General features: G+C 45.7%; 2 protein-coding genes across 11 annotated transcripts; one reads left to right on the forward strand and one right to left on the reverse strand.

Moving 5' to 3' along the window:
* Positions 1–3: 3 nt before the first annotated feature.
* Positions 4–15,816, reverse strand: LOC130196770 (netrin-G2-like). Of its 9 annotated transcripts, none has more exons than XM_056419108.1 (12): positions 15,731–15,816; positions 14,814–15,177; positions 8,159–8,417; positions 7,797–7,952; positions 7,563–7,708; positions 7,189–7,427; positions 6,932–7,104; positions 6,805–6,828; positions 2,391–2,552; positions 719–862; positions 561–650; positions 4–490 (listed from the first exon to the last, which is right to left on the reverse strand). In XM_056419108.1, the coding sequence occupies exons 2-12, from the start codon at positions 15,042–15,044 to the stop codon at positions 363–365; spliced, it is 1,752 nt and encodes a 583-aa protein (XP_056275083.1). In that variant the 5' UTR covers positions 15,045–15,177; positions 15,731–15,816; the 3' UTR covers positions 4–362. The 9 variants fall into 9 exon arrangements, 4 of the variants coding, with proteins under 4 accessions (XP_056275083.1, XP_056275084.1, XP_056275085.1 ...); XR_008832317.1 differs by lacking the exons at positions 4–490; positions 561–650; positions 719–862 and adding exons at positions 2,822–2,896; positions 3,553–3,621; positions 3,977–5,287 and having other exon boundaries at positions 2,466–2,552; XM_056419109.1 differs by lacking the exon at positions 7,797–7,952.
* A 2,412-nt stretch (positions 15,817–18,228) lies between these two features.
* Positions 18,229–21,441, forward strand: med27 (mediator complex subunit 27). Of its 2 annotated transcripts, none has more exons than XM_056419156.1 (8): positions 18,229–18,431; positions 18,917–19,061; positions 19,251–19,381; positions 19,609–19,702; positions 20,306–20,413; positions 20,488–20,529; positions 20,604–20,681; positions 21,224–21,441. In XM_056419156.1, exons 1-8 carry the CDS (start codon positions 18,229–18,231, stop codon positions 21,356–21,358), a joined length of 936 nt encoding a protein of 311 aa, XP_056275131.1. In that variant the 3' UTR covers positions 21,359–21,441. The 2 variants fall into 2 exon arrangements, with proteins under 2 accessions (XP_056275131.1, XP_056275132.1); XM_056419157.1 differs by lacking the exon at positions 21,224–21,441 and adding an exon at positions 20,772–21,151.
* Positions 21,442–21,919: the final 478 nt, after the last annotated feature.

The raw sequence follows: 21,919 nt of genomic DNA on the forward strand, positions 1-21,919 counted from the left end.
TTATTCTCATAAAAATAAAAATAAATTACAGCAAGACCGAAACAGTGAAAACACATTACCACACACTATATATATACATACACACAATATTAGTATTATCATCATAATATATTAATCCAGCCAAACACAATAGTATAAATGTATTTACACATTATTTGGTATTAGTTGTGTATTCATGTTGACAAAGCAGACATTATTAAATCACACGGTGTTGATGCAAAATGTAGTTCCTCCGTGTAACAGACTACGTTCCACCAGCACTGATCCTCAATGTCTCACGTCCTCACAGGTGCAGGTGGACCCACATGTCGCATCCTCTTCAATGTTTTACGGTGGGCGTGACTCGGGGAGTGTGGGTGGGGCTAACAGAGGGGGTACACCAGACTGAGGGTCACCAGGTAAAGATGTGAGGTCAGAGAAGAGGAGGGGTCTCCAGCATTGTCGAGACAACCACTCTTCTTCAGACAAACCTTCGTCTCACAGAACGCACCTGCACACATAACATCATTAGACCTGTGAGCTGTGACATCATCAGTCCCCACCCACACCACCTGTGTTACCTGTAAAGCCGTCTGGACAGAGGCAGCGCTGCAGGTCCAGGCACGTTCCCCCATTCTGACACGCTAGGCGCTCCTCATCACATACGTTCACTGAGGGACCAGAACGTGGTCATCAATCACATCATTGATCACAAACAGATTACTGGAGCGGGCTGTACCTGTGCAGCTGACTCCGCCTCCTCTCCAGGTGTATCCAGGTAGACAAGAGTCACAACGCCTCCCTGTGGCTCCACCTCTACACTGACAGAGACCAGAGGCAGAGCAGTGAGGAGAAGAACTGCCCTCCAGGTCACAATCACAGTCTGAGGAGGAGAGGCCTTCATCATCATTTTCATCATCATCATCATCAACTGGGGGCGCTACAGAGTCCATATATATGTGTACATATATAGATATATACACTACCGTTCAAAAGTTTGGGGTCACTGAGAAATGTTTTTATTTTTCAAAGAAAAGCACTGTTTTTTCAATAAAGATAACATTAATCAAAAATACACACTATACATTGTTAATGTGGTAAATGACTATTCTAGGTGGAAACGTCTGGTTTCTAATGAAATATCTCCAGAGGTGTATAGAGGCCCATTTCCAACAACTATCACTCCAGTGTTCTAATGGTACATTGTGTTTGCTAATCGCCTTAGAAGACTAATGTCTGATTAGAAAACCCTTGTGCAATTATGTTAGCACAGCTGAAAACAGTTATGCTGGTGATATAAGCTATACAACTGGCCTTCCTTTGAGCTTGAAGTTTGAAGAACAAAATTAATACTTCAAATATTAATCATTATTTCTAACCTTGTCAATGTCTTGACTATATTTTCTATTCAATTTTCAATTCATTTGATAAATAAAAGTGAGTTTTCATGGAAGACACAAAATTGTCTGGATGACCCCAAACTTTTGAACGGTAGTGTATATATGTATGTACTAGGGCTGTCAATCGATTAAAAAAATTTAACTAATTAATCGCACATTTTGAAATTGCGATTAATTAAAAGTTGTTTCCTTCTTTTTAAAGACAAAACTTCACACAGAGCTGTGTTTTCAAAGAGGCTCCTACATATACAGTGCCAGCGAGGTATTTAATATCGTGGATGATAAATTGTTTCTTCAGTGAAATATCAGATTAGTTAAAAAAAAGAAGTATATTGAGACCCCATTGGTCCTGTCATCTTTAACATTGAACAGCAGCAGAACCAGTGGCCTTGGTAACTGACTGACATTCAAATATGTCACGTTAACCCTCTGGAGGCTGGGGGCATTTTATACATTTTACAAAATAAATTAAATTCACCGTTTAAAGTCTTTTGCATGTGACACACCCCCACGTGTTATACATCAAACATTCCAGAACAATTTCAGCTCTGAAATGAGGCTCATTGTCCTCACGCCGTGTTCTCTGGTTCTCTGACTGACAGGCTGCTAAATGAGCCTAACCTGTGAGGTGGGAGGTCCTTTGTGATTTACTGAGTGTTCATTGGTTGTTTTTTCCCCGAAATGTTGACAGACAAACGGATTGACAAATCACGTTGAAGGTTTCGTGTGACGAGTTCTTTCCGCGCCGCGTCACCCGACACGTCGCCCCTCCGTTCCTCTGTGTATCAGAGGGGGAGACGGGAGGAAGGAGGAGCAGGAGGAAACCTGACTGATTCATTCACGAGTTAAACTGATTTCTGCTCCTTATTTTCGCGGAGAAATGATTGTTTTAAAAACGGAAACAGTGTCAAACTGTACTGCCGCGGTTTAAAGTATGTACACATATATATATATATATATATATATATATATATATATATATATATATATATATAGTATGTTTATACTCACCCTCACACTCGTCCTCCAGCCCCTGTGAGGCCCTCCTGTAGTACCCCAGCCTGCAGTACTGACAGCTCTGACCTCGTGTATTGTGCTTGCAGCTCACACACGTCACCGTGTTGATAAAGTCAATGTAGCTGCAGCGGTTGGAGTGACCGTTACACTCACAGTCTGACGGGGGAACAGACACCTGTCAGTACACCTGGAACACACCTGGAACACACCTGGATACAGCATCACAACTGGAGGAATGTGTTGATGTAAATAGTGACAGGCAGACAGGCAGGAGACTCATGAAGACTGATGGAGATGGAGACGTCTGTGTACCTGTAGTGTACCTGTAGTGCACCTGTAGTATACCTGTATTCTACCTTTAGTGTACCTGCAGTGTATCTGTATTCTACCTGTAGTGTACCTGTAGTGCTTAAAGGTGGTCTTACCCTGGAAGGTGACATAGGCAATTTCGGACAGCTGACTAAATTTGGGTCCTCCTGGAATCAGAATCTTCTGGATCGCTTGGAAACAAAAGAATGTGTGTAACCACGGTAACAGGCAGGTAGCAGTAGAGGTCAGCGGGGGTCATGACAAGGAGGAGCAACAGGTCTACCTGTTAAGTAATTCATTACATGTCATTTAATGTAGTACTTACTACTACTACTACTACTACTACTACTACTCCCATCCCACGAACAACTCTGTCTGGTCCAATCACGGCAGAAAGACCCGTCCGTATTTAATCGTATTAGAACTGACCTTATGATTCACTTCTGGGTCACATGATGAGTGAATTAATCCCACAGGAAGGTCAGCCTCTACTCGCCTCTACTCGCCTCTACTAGCCTCTACTTACCTTTACTAGCTTCTACAAGCCTCTACTAGCCTATACTTGCCTCTACATGTTTCTACTAGCCTTTACTAGCCTCTACTAGCCCGTAATAGCATCTACTAGCCTTTACTATCCTCTACTAGCCCATACTAGCATCTACTAGCCTGTACTAGCCCATACTATCCCATACTAACCTCTTCTAGCCCATACTAACCTCTTCTAGCCCATACTAACCTCTACTAGCCTGTACTAGCCTCTACTAGCCTTCTGGCATCTCCTAGCCTCTACAAGCTTCTTCTAGCCAGTAGGTGGCAGTTCGACCACTGTTTATACATGTAGGCCTACCTTTTTTCTCGTAGCCTTTGCCATCTTTCTCCTTGTTTCCTTCTCTTGTTTCCTCTTTGGCTTCAGTGACTGTTTGGTTCAACAGAGTAGGAAACATTTCTAATGTTTATTTGAGGAAAGTTTGAAGATGCTGCCCTATAAACCTTCACAATGCAGTTGCTCTGATAGAAACTCAAGTTTACTGAGTTCCACATCTTCCTGAGCGTCTCTTTTTCTATTGGGACTAACAATGTGTAACATGTTAACAACCTCCAGAACACGTCACCAGCAGCTTAATCAGGACGTGTGATGAAAACTAATTAGCTGACTTGATACCTGCTTGTTGTTCTTGATGAAGCTCTATCTCAATTAGAAATATTCTCTGAATGAGCGGCCAGTGTTCTTAGATGTATCATACACTTTTTTCTGAGTCAGTGCTCCGTACCTTTCTCCGCCTTTCGTTCTCCGATCTTCTCTTGTTCAGAGTCTTTCTTTTCATCCAACTCTTAACCTTCTGCTGGTCCACCGGCAGCTGAATCCTCTCCAGAAGACTTTCCTTTCATCTGAGATGCAGGATAATCTACTTCTTGATCATCTACCGCTGTAAGAGAATCCAGTCTAGAATCTAGACCAGCACCTGTAGTATCTGGTGCAGGGGAATCTGGTCCAGTTGATTCTATTCCACCATTGCCTGCATCCTCAGTATCTAGCCCTGTTGAGACAGAATCTAGTCCAGAATCGAGGGAATTTGTTCCAGGAACCAAAACAGATTGACGGGAATCATCTGAAATTTTCCCAGGATCACCAACAGGCACTGGTCCAGAATCTGGTTCAGGGTCAGCTGAATTTGGATCATCCGGAAAAGGGAAGTTGAAGTCAACAGGGAATAAATCACCAGCAGGGTCAGACAGATTTAAGGTGGTGGTGCTTGTGTCTAGTACAGCATCACTTCCTCCCTCGGAAGCATGCAACAAGAATTCTTCAAGAGCATTAGGAGGCAGTACATCCAGAGGAGGAACATCTGGAGGACATTCATCAGGGGAAGGTACATCCAGAGGAGGAACATCTGGAGGACGTTCATCAGGCTGAGATACATCAGGAGGAGGAACATCTGGAGGACGTTCCTCAGGGGTAGGTACATCAGAAGGAAGTACATCTGGAGGACGTACATCCGGGGAAGGGTCATCAGGGGAAGCTATAGTTGAGGGAGGTACACCGGTGGAAGGTACACCGGGAGAAGATACATCTATCCAAATATCTGGAGTTCTAGAGGAGGGCACATCCAGAGGAACATTTGAAGGAGGTACATTACGAGAAGGTACAGCTGCAGGAGGCAGATCTAGAAAAGGTTTATTTGGAAAAGGTACATCTAGAGGAGATACATTAGATGGAGCTTCGTCAGGTGGAGGGACATTGGAAGGGGGTACCTCCAGTGGTACATCAATTGGAGGTAAATCAAGAGGTCGTACATCGGGAGGTACATCGGGAGGACGTATATTAATCAGAGTGTCTGGAGGAACATCAGGAGAACTTGTGTCAGCTCATGTTGTGGGTGGAGCATCTCCAGTCTGATTGGTTGGGTCTGACACAATGGATACAGTGTCTCCAGAGAGGGTTGTTGTTGTTGTTGTTCCAGTTGATGATGCAGACCCATCAGTAGGTACAGTAGAACTGGTGATCAAGTTTGTAGTACCAGTTCCAGAGAAGGGGGAGTCTTCATTGTCTGGTGAGGAGGTGGAGTCAGAGGGCGGAGTCACTGGGTCAGAAATAGACACCTCAGAGTCAGTTCTACGGCATGGGACAGTGGGGCTGTTAGTGCTGGTGGAACTGGAGGTGCTAATGGTGGTATTGGGAGTGGTGGAGTCTGGTACTGTGGGAGCTGGTTTGCACTGAGCATCTCCAGTCTCCTGAGTTGCTGTTGTACGGCTAAAGTATGGAAATGCATCAGAGTCTGTAGTACCCACAGCACTACTGACAGTGGTAACAACTGTAGTACCACTGTCAACTGTTGGGGAAGTAGAATCTTCACTAGCTTTAAGAAAATCACCAGTATCACTTGTACTAATAAAGTAAGTTGTGGAGCTTGTATCAGTAATGATGCTTTTGATAATAAGATCATTGTAAGTGTTGAATACATTGGTAGTTTCACTAGTACTACTTGTTTCTGCAGTAGTAATACTCAATTTGTCAGTGGTAGTAAAAGTACTGGCTGTATTTGTGACAGTAAGAGGACTCCCTGTACTTGTAAACACTAGAGCAAACGTCAACGTCTGGATAAAAACAGTTTGAGATCTGTCTGTCTTTGTGAGGTCAGTGGTAGAGATAGTAGTTCTGTCAGAAGGGGTGGTATATTCAATTATAGTAGTACTAATAGTAGTACTGTCGGTAAGGGTAACACTATCACATACAGTAGCCTCAGTGGTAGTAGTGTCAGGAGTTATAGTACTATCAGTAGTAGTGGTAGTAGTGTCAGGAGTTATAGTACTGTCAGTAGTAGTGGTAGTAGTGTCAGGAGTTATAGTACTGTCAGTAGTAGTTTCAGCAGTCATAGTACTGTCAGTAGTAATGGTAGTGGTAGTGTCAGTCACTCCATCTGATGTGGCAGAAGGTCCATCAGATGAGTTAGAGTCACCAGCCGCTGTCAGAGAAGAAGAGTCTCTTTAGTGAACTACTGACTGAACTCTTGTAGAACATGAAACACTGCAAACGTTTCAGTTCACTAGAACGTGGTGAAGAAACGCCTCCAAGACCATCAGGTGAAGTAGACTTCACAATAAGCACGTGTCATGAGACTGTTCCTGTGGATGATGAAGGCGTCGGTTAGCCGGTCGTACCGGACGGTCCAACAGGTGAAGCATTGCTCCGTCATTGAAACTCAAACTGTGTGTGAACACATCCACTTGATAAGTATGTCCCTAACGTAAACCCCGTAACCTCTGCTCCCTAACTCTAACCCCGTAGCCTCTGCTCCCTAACCCTGTAACCTCTGCTCCCTAACTCTAACCCCGTAGCCTCTGCTCTCTAACCCTGTAACCTCTGCTCCCTAATCCCGTAACTTCTGCTCCCTAACGCTTTATTCTGGAGTCCACTGGGGCATTCACCAGCTCAGAACCACTGACACCCAACCAGCCAATCAGTAAAACCCTGTGTGTGTGTGTGTGTGTTTGTGTGTGTGTGTGTGTGTGTGTGTGTGTGTAAACAGATGAACAGGTAAACAGTTGAACATGTAAACAGGTGAACAGCTAAACAGGTAAACAGGTTAATAGGACTTACTGGCTGCTGTTTCTGCTGCCTCACCTGAAAAAGACACAACATGTTACTGTGTGATTCTGTCTGACAGGTACAGGTGTGTGTGTTTGTGTGTGTGTATGTGTGTGTGTGTGTGTGTGTGTGTCCCTACAGGTGTTGGCGGTCCCTCTGGGTAGGGGTAGGTATGATCCTGGTCTCCAGCTGCGTGTTGTGACCCGTTGGCTGCAGAGCTCACAGTTCTGTCCTCTGGTGTTGTGTTCACACTCACACTGCAGCGCGGCGTCACGTAGCACGCAGCGCGACGCGTGCAGGTGACACTTACACCTGCAGGAACACACACACACACTTTTCTTCAGGATACCACAGGTCAACATAATTTTGATCCTGCGGCGGTCGTGGTCGGTATACCTGGCCGGTACGTCGATATTGGAGATGGCGTAGAAGTACTTGAGCAGTTGGTTCCTCTGGACGAAGGTCCCCCCCAGCGCCGGGCACAGCAGTCTCAGGCGCAGGTTGGTGAAGCTGAAGAAGTCCTTCAGGCCCGTCATGGTCTCCATCCGGGTGTAAAGGGCGTCCATGTTGATCAGCTTTGGACCTGCAAACACCGCAAAGCGAGCGCGCACCTCGAACACCATCACCTTCTCCTCCTATTAGTGGAGAGACGGCATCAGTTGGGAGGGTGCTCCGCTATTGGTCCAGTGCTTTTCATTTCAATAACAGTGAGTATAAGCTCTGTGTATCATGACAACCTGTTCCCAGGACGACCAGGACCAGGTACCCACCTTGGCTCCCAACCAGCGGGAGTACTCCTCGGTACAGATGACCCGGGTCAGGTTACTGGGCGCTAAGTCCGAGACCCGTTTAGGAGACATGCCGAAGGCCTCCAGACAGTCGTCAGCATAGAACTGATACGGCTGCCACGTCCCCCCTGGAACCCAAACGCCAGACCGTTAGACCACAACACGTGGCCTAGGTCTTACTGAACACACTGGTCTACAGCCCTGTCGGGTCCTAACCTTGATGTTGGACTATGAGGCAGAACCACAACCCTACTGGAGGAGGCGAGCCTGTACCCATGAGCAGCTGACGGGTCACATGGTCCCTGAGTCTCCTGAAGTGGTACACTACAGGAGGAGGTGCTGTCTGCACTACAGGAGGAGGTGCTGTCTGCACTACAGAAGGGGTGCCATCAAGTGACCATTCAACATGGTGGGTGGGTTATTTCTTCTGAATGTGACTAAACTGTACATATGAAATCAAAAACAGTTGTTATTGATCGAGACCAGATCCAGATCCAGACCGTTAGTACCAGCTCTTAATTCTAATAATAGATAAAGTAATACATTGCCCGCCCCTCAGACCCTCACGGACCAATTACCTTTGTCCATGGATTTTTCCAGCACCATGCTGGTTGGTCGGCCGTACTCGAAGGTGACGACGATGTCATCGACCACCTCCAGGCTCTTGTTCCAGGACAGAGTGATGTTGGCCAATAGGGGCTCAGGATACCTTGACCACGTGACCGTCTGCCAGTAGGTGATGAGCCCCCCTCTCTCCCTGTCTCCCATCAGCTGAGGAGGGTGAGACAGGTCGGGGCTGGACGCATCACACTCATCGCTGCACAGGTACGGGTTCTCCTGCAGAACAAGCAACACACAGAGGACCCAGAGTTTAACTGAAGTCATCAAGTGAAAGATTATGATGTTGGAATGATGTCAAAGTCCATATGTAGAATAGTTTGAGGCTGTAGAGTCAGAGTGTGTCTATCAGAGCTGATGTTGTTACATATTCTATTTCTACAATACTCTATCACTCCAATACTCTATCGCTACAATACTCTATTACTACAATACTCTATCGCTACAATACTCTATGACTACAATACTCTATCGCTACAATACTCTATGACTACAATACTCTATCGCTACAATACTCTATCGCTACAATACTCTATCGCTACAATACTCTATTACTACAATACTCTATCGCTACAATACTCTATGACTACAATACTCTATCGCTACAATACTCTATGACTACAGTACTCTATCGCTACAATACTCTATCGCTACAATACTCTATGACTACAATACTCTATCGCTACAATACTCTATCGCTACAATACTCTATCGCTACAATACTCTATTACTACAATACTCTATCGCTACAATACTCTATGACTACAATACTCTATCGCTACAATACTCTATGACTACAATACTCTATCGCTACAATACTCTATCGCTACAATACTCTATGACTACAATACTCTATCGCTACAATACTCTGACTACAATACTCTATCGCTACAATACTCTATCGCTACAATACTCTATTACTACAATACTCTATCGCTACAATACTCCATTACTACAATACTCTATCGCTACAATACTCTATGACTACAATACTCTATCGCTACAATACTCTATGACTACAATACTCTATCGCTACAATACTCTATCGCTACAATACTCTATGACTACAATACTCTATCGCTACAATACTCTATCGCTACAATACTCTATGGCTACAATACTCTATCGCTACAATACTCTATCGCTACAATACTCTGACTACAATACTCTATCGCTACAATACTCTGACTACAATACTCTATCACTACAATACTCTATGACTACAATACTCTATTGCTACAATACTCTATGACTACAATACTCTATCGCTACAATACTCTATGACTACAATACTCTATGACTACAATACTCTATCGCTACAATACTCTGACTACAATACTCTATCGCTACAATACTCTGACTACAATACTCTATCACTACAATACTCTATGACTACAATACTCTATTGCTACAATACTCTATGACTACAATACTCTATCGCTACAATACTCTATCGCTCCAATACTCTATCGCTACAATACTCTATGACTACAATACTCTATGACTACAATACTCTATCGCTACAATACTCTGACTACAATACTCTATCGCTACAATACTCTATCGCTACAATACTCTATGACTACAATATATCGCTACAATATTCTATGACTACAATACTCTATGACTACAATACTCTATCGCTACAATACTCTGACTACAATACTCTATCGCTACAATACTCTATCGCTACAATACTCTATCGCTACAATACTCTATCGCTACAATACTTTATGGCTACAATACTCTATGACTACAATACTCTATCGCTACAATACTCTATGACTACAATACTCTATGACTACAATACTCTATCGCTACAATACTCTATGACTACAATACTCTATCGCTACAATACTCTATCGCTACAATACTCTATCGCTACAATACTCTATCACTCCAATACTCTATCGCTACAATACTCTATCGCTACAATACTCTATCGCTACAATACTCTATCACTCCAATACTCTATCGCTACAATACTCTATGACTACAATACTCTATCGCTACAATACTCTATCGCTACAATACTCTATGACTACAATACTCTATGGCTACAATACTCTATGACTACAATACTCTATCGCTACAATACTCTATGACTACAATACTATATGACTACAATACTCTATGACTACAATACTCTATCGCTACAATACTCTATGACTACAATACTCTATGGCTACAATACTCTATGGCTACAATACTCTATGACTACAATACTCTATGGCTACAATACTCTATGACTACATTACTCTATCGCTACAATACTCTATGACTACAATACTCTGACTACAATACTCTATCGCTACAATACTCTATGACTACAATACTCTATCGCTACAATACTCTATCACTCCAATACTCTATCGCTACAATACTCTATGACTACAATACTCTATCGCTACAATACTCTATGACTACAATACTCTGACTACAATACTCTATCGCTACAATACTCTATGACTACAATACTCTATCGCTACAATACTCTATCACTCCAATACTCTATCGCTACAATACTCTATGACTACAATACTCTATCGCTACAATACTCTATGACTACAATACTCTATCGCTACAATACTCTATGACTACAATACTCTATGGCTACAATACTCTATGACTACAATACTCTATCGCTACAATACTCTATGACTACAATACTCTATGACTACAATACTCTATGACTACAATACTCTATCGCTACAATACTCTATGACTACAATACTCTATGGCTACAATACTCTATGACTACAATACTCTATGACTACAATACTCTATGACTACAATACTCTATGACAGGGGTGCTCAATACGTCGATCGCGGCGACCTGCCAGTCGATCGCGGCGTTGTTTGGTAGATCGTATGACATAAAAAAAATTTGGCCCGCCCCCCTGTCACTTTCTCTATAGCGCCACATTACAGCAGCAGCATGTCATTTCTGTCTCTACGTGTCGCGTTAACAGTCCTCTGCCCGCCGTCTCGTGCGCTGCAGAGCTCCGACACCGGTTTGCGCGCATTGGGACGGAGCACAAAAAAAGTCACTAGCACCCCCCGTCAACAATCCTTCTCGGCTCGCGCTCTCACTAGCACCCCCCGTCGGTCGATCGCCTCGTCTTGGTCACATAATAAGTAGCTCGCATGCTGAAGAGGTGTGAGCACCCCTGCTCTATGACTACAATACTCTATGACTACAATACTCTATGACTACAATACTCTATCGCTACAATACTCTATGACTACAATACTCTATGACTACAATACTCTATCGCTACAATACTCTATGACTACAATACTCTATGGCTACAATACTCTATCGCTACAATACTCTATGACTACAATACTCTATGGCTACAATACTCTATGACTACAATACTCTATCGCTACAATACTCTATCGCTACAATACTCTATGACTACAATACTCTATCGCTACAATACTCTATGACTACAATACTCTATCGCTACAATACTCTATGACTACAATACTCTATCACTACAATACTCTATCGCTACAATACTCTATGACTACAATACTCTATCGCTACAATACTCTATCGCTACAATACTCTATGACTACAATACTCTATCGCTACAATACTCTATGACTACAATACTCTATCGCTACAATACTCTATCACTCCAATACTCTATCGCTACAATACTCTATGACTACAATACTCTATCGCTACAATACTCTATGACTACAATACTCTATCGCTACAATACTCTATGACTACAATACTCTATGACTACAATACTCTATCGCTACAATACTCTATGACTACAATACTCTATGACTACAATACTCTATCGCTACAATACTCTATGACTACAATACTCTATGGCTACAATACTCTATGGCTACAATACTCTATGACTACAATACTCTATGACAGGGGTGCTCAATACGTCGATCGCGGCGACCTGCCAGTCGATCGCGGCGTTGTATGGTAGATCGTATGACATAAAAAAAATTTGGCCCGCCCCCCTGTCACTTTCTCTATAGCGCCACATTACAGCAGCAGCATGTCATTTCTGTCTCTACGTGTCGCGTTAACAGTCCTCTGCCCGCCGTCTGCGCTGCAGAGCTCGACACCGTTTGCGCATTGGGACGGAGCACAAAAAAAGTCACTAGCACCCCCCGTCAACAATCCTTCTCGGCTCGCGCGCGACTCTCACTAGCACCCCGTCGTCGGTCGATCGCCTTGACTTGGTCACATAATAAGTAGCTCGCATGCTGAAAAAGTGTGAGCACCCCTGCTCTATGACTACAATACTCTATGACTACAATACTCTATGACTACAATACTCTATCGCTACAATACTCTATGACTACAATACTCTATGACTACAATACTCTATCGCTACAATACTCTATGACTACAATACTCTATGGCTACAATACTCTATGGCTACAATACTCTTTTGCTACAATACTCTATCGCTACAATACTCTATGGCTCCAATACTCTATCGCTACAATACTCTATTGCTACAATACTCTTTGGCTACAATACTCTATCGCTACAATACTCTATGGCTACAATACTCTATCGCTACAATACTCTATTACTACAATACTCTATCGCTACAATACTCTATTACTACAATTGTCTATCACTACAATACTCCAACCAGTTATTAATGTCTTCTAGTGCAGGTTTGCCAAGTCCACTCCCCGCCACCCCCACTGCCTCATCATAAAACAACCACCTCCACTCTCTGCCTCCTTCTTACCTCTCCCAAACAACCCCCTCCGAACTGAGGATCTGACCCCAGGAAGGCCCAGCTGTGTTCCCCCTCCTGACCTCCACTGTTAATCTGATCTGTTAAACCTGAGACTTAAGACGCCACCTGTCACAGTGCACACACACTACAACTACAGAGTAAAGTTATATCTAGTTAAACTGGGTTACTGTGTTGTATCTCATAGTACTGTGTTGTACACAGTTTATGTTGTCATATCTTCATTAACACAGTATATGTTGTCATGTCTACATTTATCTTTCAGCTCCTGGAAACTCACGACACGTCAATCTGTAATAACTACATATTGCTGTTATTCCATATGGAATCCATAGTTTTAACCTCTGATGGAGAGTACCTGGAATAAAATGTCTATCATAGGCTTCATCCCTTTAAGGTCTTCATTCTTTGTTCTGCCTCAGTGCTTGTGCCAGATGCTATACACATTCAAATAGAGTTGATGAAGACCACATCCCTGCTGGGTGATTCTGGTGGTCTACTATCAGTCAGACTCACATTGATCTTAATGAGTGTTTTAACACATTGAATGGCTTTTTCATTGAATCCACATGTCTCAAGGAGCCGATCCATAAAGGTCCAGTCCACACGTCTCAAGTAACTGATCCATAAAGCTCCAGTCCACACATCTCAAGTAGCTGATCCATAAAGGTCCAGTCCACACGTCTCAAGTAGCTGATCCATAAAGGTCCAGTCCACACATCTCAAGTAGCTGATCCATAAAGGTCCAGTCCACACATCTCAAGTAACTGATCCATAAAGGTCCAGTCCACACATCTCAAGTAGCTGATCCATAAAGGTCCAGTCCACACGTCTCAAGTAGCTGATCCATAAAGGTCCAGTCCACACATCTCAAGTAGCTGATCCATAAAGGTCCAGTCCACACGTCTCAAGTAGCTGATCCATAAAGGTCCAGTCCACACATCTCAAGTAGCTGATCCATAAAGGTCCAGTCCACACATCTCAAGTAGCTGATCCATAAAGGTCCAGTCCACACATCTCAAGTAACTGATCCATAAAGGTCCAGTCCACACATCTCAAGTAGCTGATCCATAAAGGTCCAGTCCACACATCTCAAGTAGCTGATCCATAAAGGTCCAGTCCACACGTCTCAAGTAGCTGATCCATAAAGGTCCAGTCCACACATCTCAAGTAGCTGATCCATAAAGGTCCAGTCCACACATCTCAAGTAGCTGATCCATAAAGGTCTAGTCCACATGGTTGATATGTTTAGTTCTCTGTCGGGTTCTCCTCCGTTATCTGGGCCTGGACGGCCCTTGATGGAGCCTCATGGTCTGTAACCAGAGCAGGAATCACTGTTCTTTCACATTTCTTAACCTTTAATTGTTGCTTCATTACATCTTTTACAATGATCAATAATTCAGACTTTGAGCTTCCCATAGGAACAATTAGGCAGACGGAGGTTCAACCTGAGGGTCTGGACCCCTGAGGAGGTCACCAGAGGAATCTGAGGGGTCATGAGATGATTGACAGGAGACATTAATCTCTGGATGTGAAATATTGATTAGACATTGGCCTTAAGATAAGACAATTTAATGAGTCTTACATCAGAGGTGCATTGTGGGTAGATTGTAGCCAAAGTGTTTGTTAAGAGTCTCTTCAGGTCTTTATAACAGAAATGTAAACATAGAGGAACCTGATCGATCCTGAAGTGGTCTCCAGGTCTCCAGGGTCCAGGTCTACATGATCATATCTAGACTACACAGATCTGGACGTGACGTCGCTCTGAGCCTCTAAAACCCAGATGAACATCAGACCAACTACGTCATGAAGATGTGTGTGTGTCAGTGTGTGTGCGTGTGTGTGTGTGTGTGTGACTGACCAGAGTGCAGAACCTCTCAGGTGGGTTCCCACAGGTGATCCCTGGGGGGTCCACTCTGATCTGCATCACCTCCTTCATGTTGGCGGGTGGGGGCTGACAGGGGTAGATCTCCGAGCCAGGCCCCGCCTCCGAGCCCCGCAGAGACCGGCACACCTCAAACTGCCCGCTGGTCTGAGACCAGCTGGAGGCCAGCAGGACGACGAGGGGGAGACAGGTGAGGACCGGGTACATGGTGGACTCAGTCAGACAGACAGGTAGGTCCTCTGGAGGATCTCCTCCCACATTCTAACCCACAGAATCGGGTCCCTCTTGGTTCCTCATGTGGTTTCAGGTGGTTCACATCTGAGGGTCTCAGTCAGTCCACCTGCAAGAAAACCAGAGAGACTAAAAAGGAGAACCGGTCATACCTGGTCCAGTTAGACCTGGTCACACATGGTCACATGTTTGTTGGACTGTCTGTCTGTCTGTCTGTCTCTCTGTCTCTCCACCCGTCTGTCTCTCCGTCTGTCTGTCTCTCCACCCATCTGTCTCTCCGTCTGTCTGTCTCTCCACCCGTCTGTCTCTCCGTCTGTCTGTCTCTCCACCCGTCTGTCTCTCCGTCTGTCTGTCTCTCCACCCGTCTGTCTCTCCGTCTGTCTGTCTCTCCACCCATCTGTCTCTCCGTCTGTCTGTCTCTCCACCCGTCTGTCTCTCCGTCTGTCTGTCTCTCCACCCATCTGTCTCTCCGTCTGTCTGTCTCTCCACCCGTCTGTCTCTCCACCCGTCTGTCTCTCCACCCGTCTGTCTCTCCACCCGTCTGTCTCTCCACCCGTCTGTCTCTCCACCCGTCTGTCTCTCCGTCTGTCTGTCTCTCCACCCGTCTGTCTCTCCGTCTGTCTGTCTCTCCACCCGTCTGTCTCTCCTGCTCTGGTACTTACTGCTGTGTCTTCAGGATGATTCTTGATAAGATGATTAAATAGTCCATAAATCACGAAACGTCGTCTTCTTCTTCTTCTTCTTCTTCTTCTTCTTTCTCTTCTTAGTTTTTACTCCTTTTAATCTCCTGCTGTCCGTCCCTCCTCCTTCCCCCTCTTCTTCACTGTTAACCCTCTCAGAGCTCAACTCTCTGTCTCTCTCTCTCTCGCTCTCTCTCTCTCCCCCCTCTCTTACTGCATATTTCTCTCTCTCTCTCTTACTCCCTCTGTCTCTCCCCCCCCCCTCTCTCTCTCTTACTCCCTCTCTCTCTCTCTCTTACTCCCCTGGAGGTGTAGAGGCGGAGGAGGAAAGTGTAAATGGATGGGGAGGGGCTGGGCAGGTAGAAGGAGCAGAGATGTGTGGTGGTCCAGGACCAGGTGGAGAAGGTGAGTTGTGTGGTGGGCATGGTCCAGGACCATGAGGGCAGTCCACATGGTGATGATTTTGGACCATGAGGGCAGTCCACATGGGTGATGGTGTTGGACCATGAGGGCAGTCCACATGGGTGGTGGTGTTGGACCATAAGGACAGTCCACATGGGTGATGGTTTTGGACCATGAGGGCAGTCCACATGGTGATGATTTTGGACCATGAGGGCAGTCCACATGGGTGATGGTGTTGGACCATGAGGGCAGTCCACATGGTGACGGTGTTGGAGGGGACATGAGGGCAGTCCACATGGGTGGTGGTGTTGGACCATAAGGGCAGTCCACATGGGTGATGGTGTTGGACCATGAGGGCAGTCCACATGGTGACGGTGTTGGAGGGGACATGAGGGCAGTCCACATGGGTGATGGTGTTGGACCATGAGGGCAGTCCACATGGGTGATGGTGTTGGACCATGAGGGCAGTCCACATGGTGACGGTGTTGGAGGGGACATGAGGGCAGTCCACATGGGTGATGGTGTTGGACCATGAGGGCAGTCCACATGGGTGATGGTGTTGGACCATGAGGGCAGTCCACATGGGTGATGGTGTTGGACCATGAGCGCAGTCCACATGGGTGATGGTGTTGGACCATGAGGGCAGTCCACATGGGTGATGGTGTTGGACCATGAGGGCAGTCCACATGGTGACGGTGTTGGACCATGAGGGCAGTCCACATGGTGACGGTGTTGGACCATGAGGGCAGTCCACATGGTGACGGTGTTGGAGGGGACATGAGGGCAGTCCACATGGGTGATGGTGTTGGAGGGGACATGAGGGCAGTCCACATGGGTGAAAGTGTTGGAGGGGACATGAGGGCAGTCCACATGGGTGATGGTGTTGGAGGGGACATGAGGGCAGTCCACATGGGTGATGGTGTTGGAGGGGACATGAGGGCAGTCCACATGGGTGAAAGTGTTGGAGGGGACATGAGGGCAGTCCACATGGGTGATGGTGTTGGAGGGGACATGAGGGCAGTCCACATGGGTGATGGTGTTGGAGGGGACATGAGGGCAGTCCACATGGGTGATGGTGTTGGAGGGGACATGAGGGCAGTCCACATGGGTGACGGTGTTGGAGGGGACATGAGGGCAGTCCACATGGGTGAAAGTGTTGGAGGGGACATGAGGGCAGTCCACATGGGTGTTGGTGTTGGACCATGAGGGCAGTCCACATGGTGAAGGTGTTGGAGGGGACATGATGGCAGTCCACATGGTGAAGGTGTTGGAGGGACCAGGCTGGACAGGGTTTACATCTCTCATGGTTTACAGAAGTGACTTCTGTCAAAGGTTTAAGGTCTCTGGGTCTGGAGAGGACAGAAGAGTCAGTGGACGTAGGAACACATGCACGTCTTTGTTCAACAAGTCACTCTACAGAGAGTCAAGAGGCTCATTGAGGATCTAGTGAGATCAGGATCTGGATCTCAGTCTCTCACCGGGACTTACACCGGGACTCACATGCTTCAGCAGAAGAAACAACAGCAGGTTCATTTCTACGAGCTTAGGGAGCTTTGTGAGGTCAAAGGTCACCAGAGTGAGGGACTTCTTATGATTCAGTCTGGAGAAGTCGCTGGCTCCCTGATGGTGAGGCCTCTACAGCGCCCTCTACATAAAGGAGGACCACACAGAGTGTAATAAAGTAATACTATGAACCAAGATCTATATTAATAAAGTATATAATTCTAACATAATACTATGAATCAGGTTTTTTATATTAAAGTATATTATTATAACATTATAATACTATGAACCAGGTTGTTTATATTAATAAAGTATATTATTATTACATTCTATATTTATAATACTATGAACATATATCTAGCTGCATTCATTAGACAACACGATTTCCTATCCCAACTTCTCGTGAATTCCATGACCCTGTGACGGTTAGAACAAGTGGTTAGGACAAGTGGTTAGTAGGCTACTAGTGGTGAGGAGGTACTTGTTTTGACTATTCGACCGCGGCCACACGAGCCCATCGAGCCCTGACCCGGGGACGTCATCAGTGCGCGCAGCGGCAGCGTAAACAAAGAAAGATGGCGGACCTGGTGACGGTCGGGGTGAACCTGGACGCCTTCTCTCACGCCATCAGCGGCATCCAGGCGCTGCGCTCCAGCGTGAACCGCGTGTTCGAGTCCCTGAAGGATGGCATGAAGAACCGGGAGACCCTGGAGGGCCGCGAGAAGCACTTCATAGTTCAGTTCCAGGACCACCTACAGGCCGTCAACAGGGACCTGAAGTGAGTGCTGCCCATACCTAGTCTGGTTCCCCCAGACTCGTACAAACTCAGTCATGTTTATACATTTATACGTTGAGTGATTTTAACGAGTAAAGACTAAATATTTAAGGATTTTAGGTTAATTTATTATGTAAAAGCAACATATTATATATATAATATATGTCTATATATATATATATATATACCTGTCTGTCCTGTCTTTCTGTCCATCTGTCTGTTTGTGTCCTGTCTATCTATCTGTTCACCTGTCTGTCCTTCCCTGTCTGTCTGTACACCTATCTGTCTCTACCACCTTGTCTATCTGTTTCCTATCTGTCTATCTGTCCACCTGTCTGTCTATCTGTCCACCTGTCTGTCTATCCTGTCCATCTGTCTTTTTGTGTCCTGTCTGTCTATCTGTTCACCTGTCTTTCTCAACCACCTTGTCTATCTGTCCACCTGTCTGTCTCTACCACCTGTCTGTCTGTGTCCTATCTGTCTCTCAGTGAGCTGGAGCGCCTCAGTGGTCTGGTGGGCCGCCCCTCAGAGTCCCACCCGCTCCACAACAGTGGTCTCCTCAGTCTGGACCCGGTTCAGGACAAGACCCCCTTGTACTCCCAGCTGCTGCAGGCCTACAAGTGGTCCAACAAGGTAACGAGCTAACGTGCTAGTTCACGCACAGACTTCATACAGATGACTGGAAGCTGTGTGTGTGTGTGTGTGTGTGTGTGTGTGTGTGTGTGTGTGTGTGTGTGTGTGTGTGTGTGTGTGTGTGTGTGTGTGTGTGTGTGTGTGTGTGTGTGTGTGTGTGTGTGTGTGTGTGTGTGTGTGGGTGTGTAGTTGCAGTACCACGCTGGTTTGGCCTCCAGTTTGTTGAATCAACAATCACTCAAACGATCGGCCAATCAAATGGGAGCTTCAGCCAAGAGACGACCTAAAGTCCAACCCAGTACTCTGGTCCTGCCTCCTCAGTGAGTACTGAAGTGACCCAGTGTTATAAACATGTTATACAGTGTTATAACATGTTTGTAACAGTGTTTTAAACATGTTATAACGCTGTTAATAACAGTGTTTTAAACATGTTATACAGTGTTATTAACATGTTATACAGTGTTATAAACATGTTATACATTGTTATAATCTACCGGTTAAACCTGTACTTCCTGTTCCAGGGCTGTAACTCTGTTCCTCTGGACAGGTATGTGGATGATGTCATCTCTCGGATCGGCAGGATGTTTCCTGATATGACCATCGAGCTGTTCAGGCCCAATGGGACGTCTGCTGTACTTCTGGTAAGAAAACCTCCTGTACAGGTACCAGCTGTCATTGACCAGGTACCAGGTGTGCTTTCACAGGTGTCCTTCACCAGGTACCAAGTGTGCGTCGCCGGGTACCAGGTGTCAGTCGCGTGGTACCAAGTGTGCGTCGTCGGGTTCCAGGTGTCAGTTGCCGGGTACCAGGTGTCAGTCGCGTGGTACCAAGTGTGCGTCGTCGGGTTCCAGGTGTCAGTTGCCGGGTACCAGGTGTGCGTCGCTGGGTACCAGGTGTCAGTCGCAAGGTACTAGGTGTCAGTCGCCGGGTACCATGTGTCAGTCACCGGGTACCATGTGTGCGTCGCTGGGTACCAGGTGTCAGTCACCGGGTACCAGGTGTGCGTCGCTGGGTACCAGGTGTCAGTCGCAGGGTACTAGGTGTCAGTCGCTGGGTACCAGGTGTCAGTCGCAAGGTACTAGGTGTCAGTCGCCGGGTACCATGTGTCAGTCACCGGGTACCATGTGTTAGTCGATGGGTACCAGGTGTCAGTCACCGGGTACCAGGTGTCAGTCGCTGGGTACCAGGTGTCAGTCGCCGGGTACCAGGTATCAGTCACCGGGTAACAGGTGTGTCTCCCTCAGGTGACCTTGGGGAAGGTGCTGAAGGCGATCGTCGTGATGCGTTCGCTGTTCATTGACAGAACGATTGTTCGAGGATTCAACGAAAATGTTTACAATGAGGACGGAAAGGTGAGAGGTCAACCTCAGCTGGCAGGTGACCCTGATACCTGAAGTCTCCATATTCACCTGTCTGTCTTCCTCAGCTGGACATCTGGACCAAGTCTCAGTACCAGGTGTTCCAGAAGGTAAGAGTCCCACGTCCCCCTGGTCACCTGACCTCCTGAGTGTGAAGCTCTCTGACTGGCTGATTTGTTGCTAGGTAACCGACCACGCCACCACGGCCCTGCTGCACTACCAGCTCCCCCAGATGCCCGACGTCGTGGTCCGGTCATTCATGGTGAGACCTGTCTGTCTCTCTACCTGTTTTAACTCTATACCTGTCTGTCTCTCAATCCGTCTGTCTCTCGATCCGTCTGTCTCTATGTAGACCTGGTTGAGGAGCTTCATTAACCTCTACTTGTCTGCCTCTCTACCTGTCTCTCTCTCTCTGTAGACCTGGTTGAGGAGCTTCATTAACCTCTACTTGTCTGCCTCTCTACCTGTCTCTCTCTCTCTGTAGACCTGGTTGAGGAGCTTCATTAACCTCTACCTGTCTCTCTCCACCTGTCTGTCTCTATGTAGACCTGGTTGAGGAGCTTCATTAACCTCTACTTGTCTGTCTCTCTACCTGTCTCTCTCTCTCTGTAGACCTGGTTGAGGAGCTTCATTAACCTCTACTTGTCTGCCTCTCTACCTGTCTCTCTCTCTCTGTAGACCTGGTTGAGGAGCTTCATTAACCTCTACCTGTCTCTCTCCACCTGTCTGTCTCTCTGTATACCTAGTTGAGGAGCTTGATTAACCTTTACCTGTCTGTCTCTCCACCTGTCTGTCTCTCTGTAGACCTGGTTGAGGAGCTACATCAAGCTCTTCCAGTCTTCGTGTCAGCGCTGTGGTCACTTCCTGCAGGACGGACTTCCCCCAACGTGGAGGGACTTTAGGACCCTGGAGGCGTTTCACGACACATGTCGCATGTAAACAAACATTTCCTGTTTATCTGTTTACGGATTTCTTCTGTTCTATTTTGTACAAACAAGTTTCAATAAAGTGTGATTATTATGTTTTTGCATTTGTGTATTTTTCAGTTGATGGTAGAAATGATTTTATTGAAGTAAATTCAAACTTTAATTCATTATTAATATACTAAAAAACACGATTTTATGAAGGTGCTGAATTGCAGCGGACTTATTTATTCCATTTTATTTGTAAATACAATATTAAATATAAATGTATCACAATTAGTCATGTATTTGTATACAGAAAACAAACAAAGAAGCTTTTAGATACAAATGAGAATTGTACAGATTATTTAGTGAGACGTCTCCTGCAGACTGAAGCTGCTGCTCTGCTATGTGCTGCTTCTGAGGATAACGTCCCCAGACCGGATCCGGGCCTGATCCTGATGACGTCCACACATCTCCATTTTGAATTGGATTGCGTCTTCTCCCTGCTCTAAAACTCAACATTTTTAGGATTTTTTATTTATGAATGAATGAAATAGATTTATGATAAGATGCGGTCTAAATGTGTTCAATAAAG

Source organism: Pseudoliparis swirei, chromosome 7 (genome assembly GCF_029220125.1).
Source record: "Pseudoliparis swirei isolate HS2019 ecotype Mariana Trench chromosome 7, NWPU_hadal_v1, whole genome shotgun sequence".
NCBI lineage: Eukaryota > Metazoa > Chordata > Actinopteri > Perciformes > Liparidae > Pseudoliparis > Pseudoliparis swirei.

Bases quoted from the DNA above. Each gene is read 5' to 3' on its own strand.
- LOC130196770 (XM_056419108.1), bottom strand. From the start codon at position 15,044: ATGTACCCGGTCCTCACCTGTCTCCCCCTCGTCGTCCTGCTGGCCTCC. The intron at 7,709-7,796 runs GTTAGGACCCGA...TTTGGGTTCCAG, and splicing joins CCTCATAGTCCAACATCAAG to GGGGGACGTGGCAGCCGTAT. The intron at 6,829-6,931 runs GTAGGGACACAC...TGTCTTTTTCAG, and splicing joins CAGAGGGACCGCCAACACCT to GTGAGGCAGCAGAAACAGCA.
- med27 (XM_056419156.1), top strand. From the start codon at position 18,229: ATGGCGGACCTGGTGACGGTCGGGGTGAACCTGGACGCCTTCTCTCAC. The intron at 19,382-19,608 runs GTGAGTACTGAA...TCCTCTGGACAG, and splicing joins ACTCTGGTCCTGCCTCCTCA to GTATGTGGATGATGTCATCT. The intron at 19,703-20,305 runs GTAAGAAAACCT...TGTCTCCCTCAG, and splicing joins GGACGTCTGCTGTACTTCTG to GTGACCTTGGGGAAGGTGCT.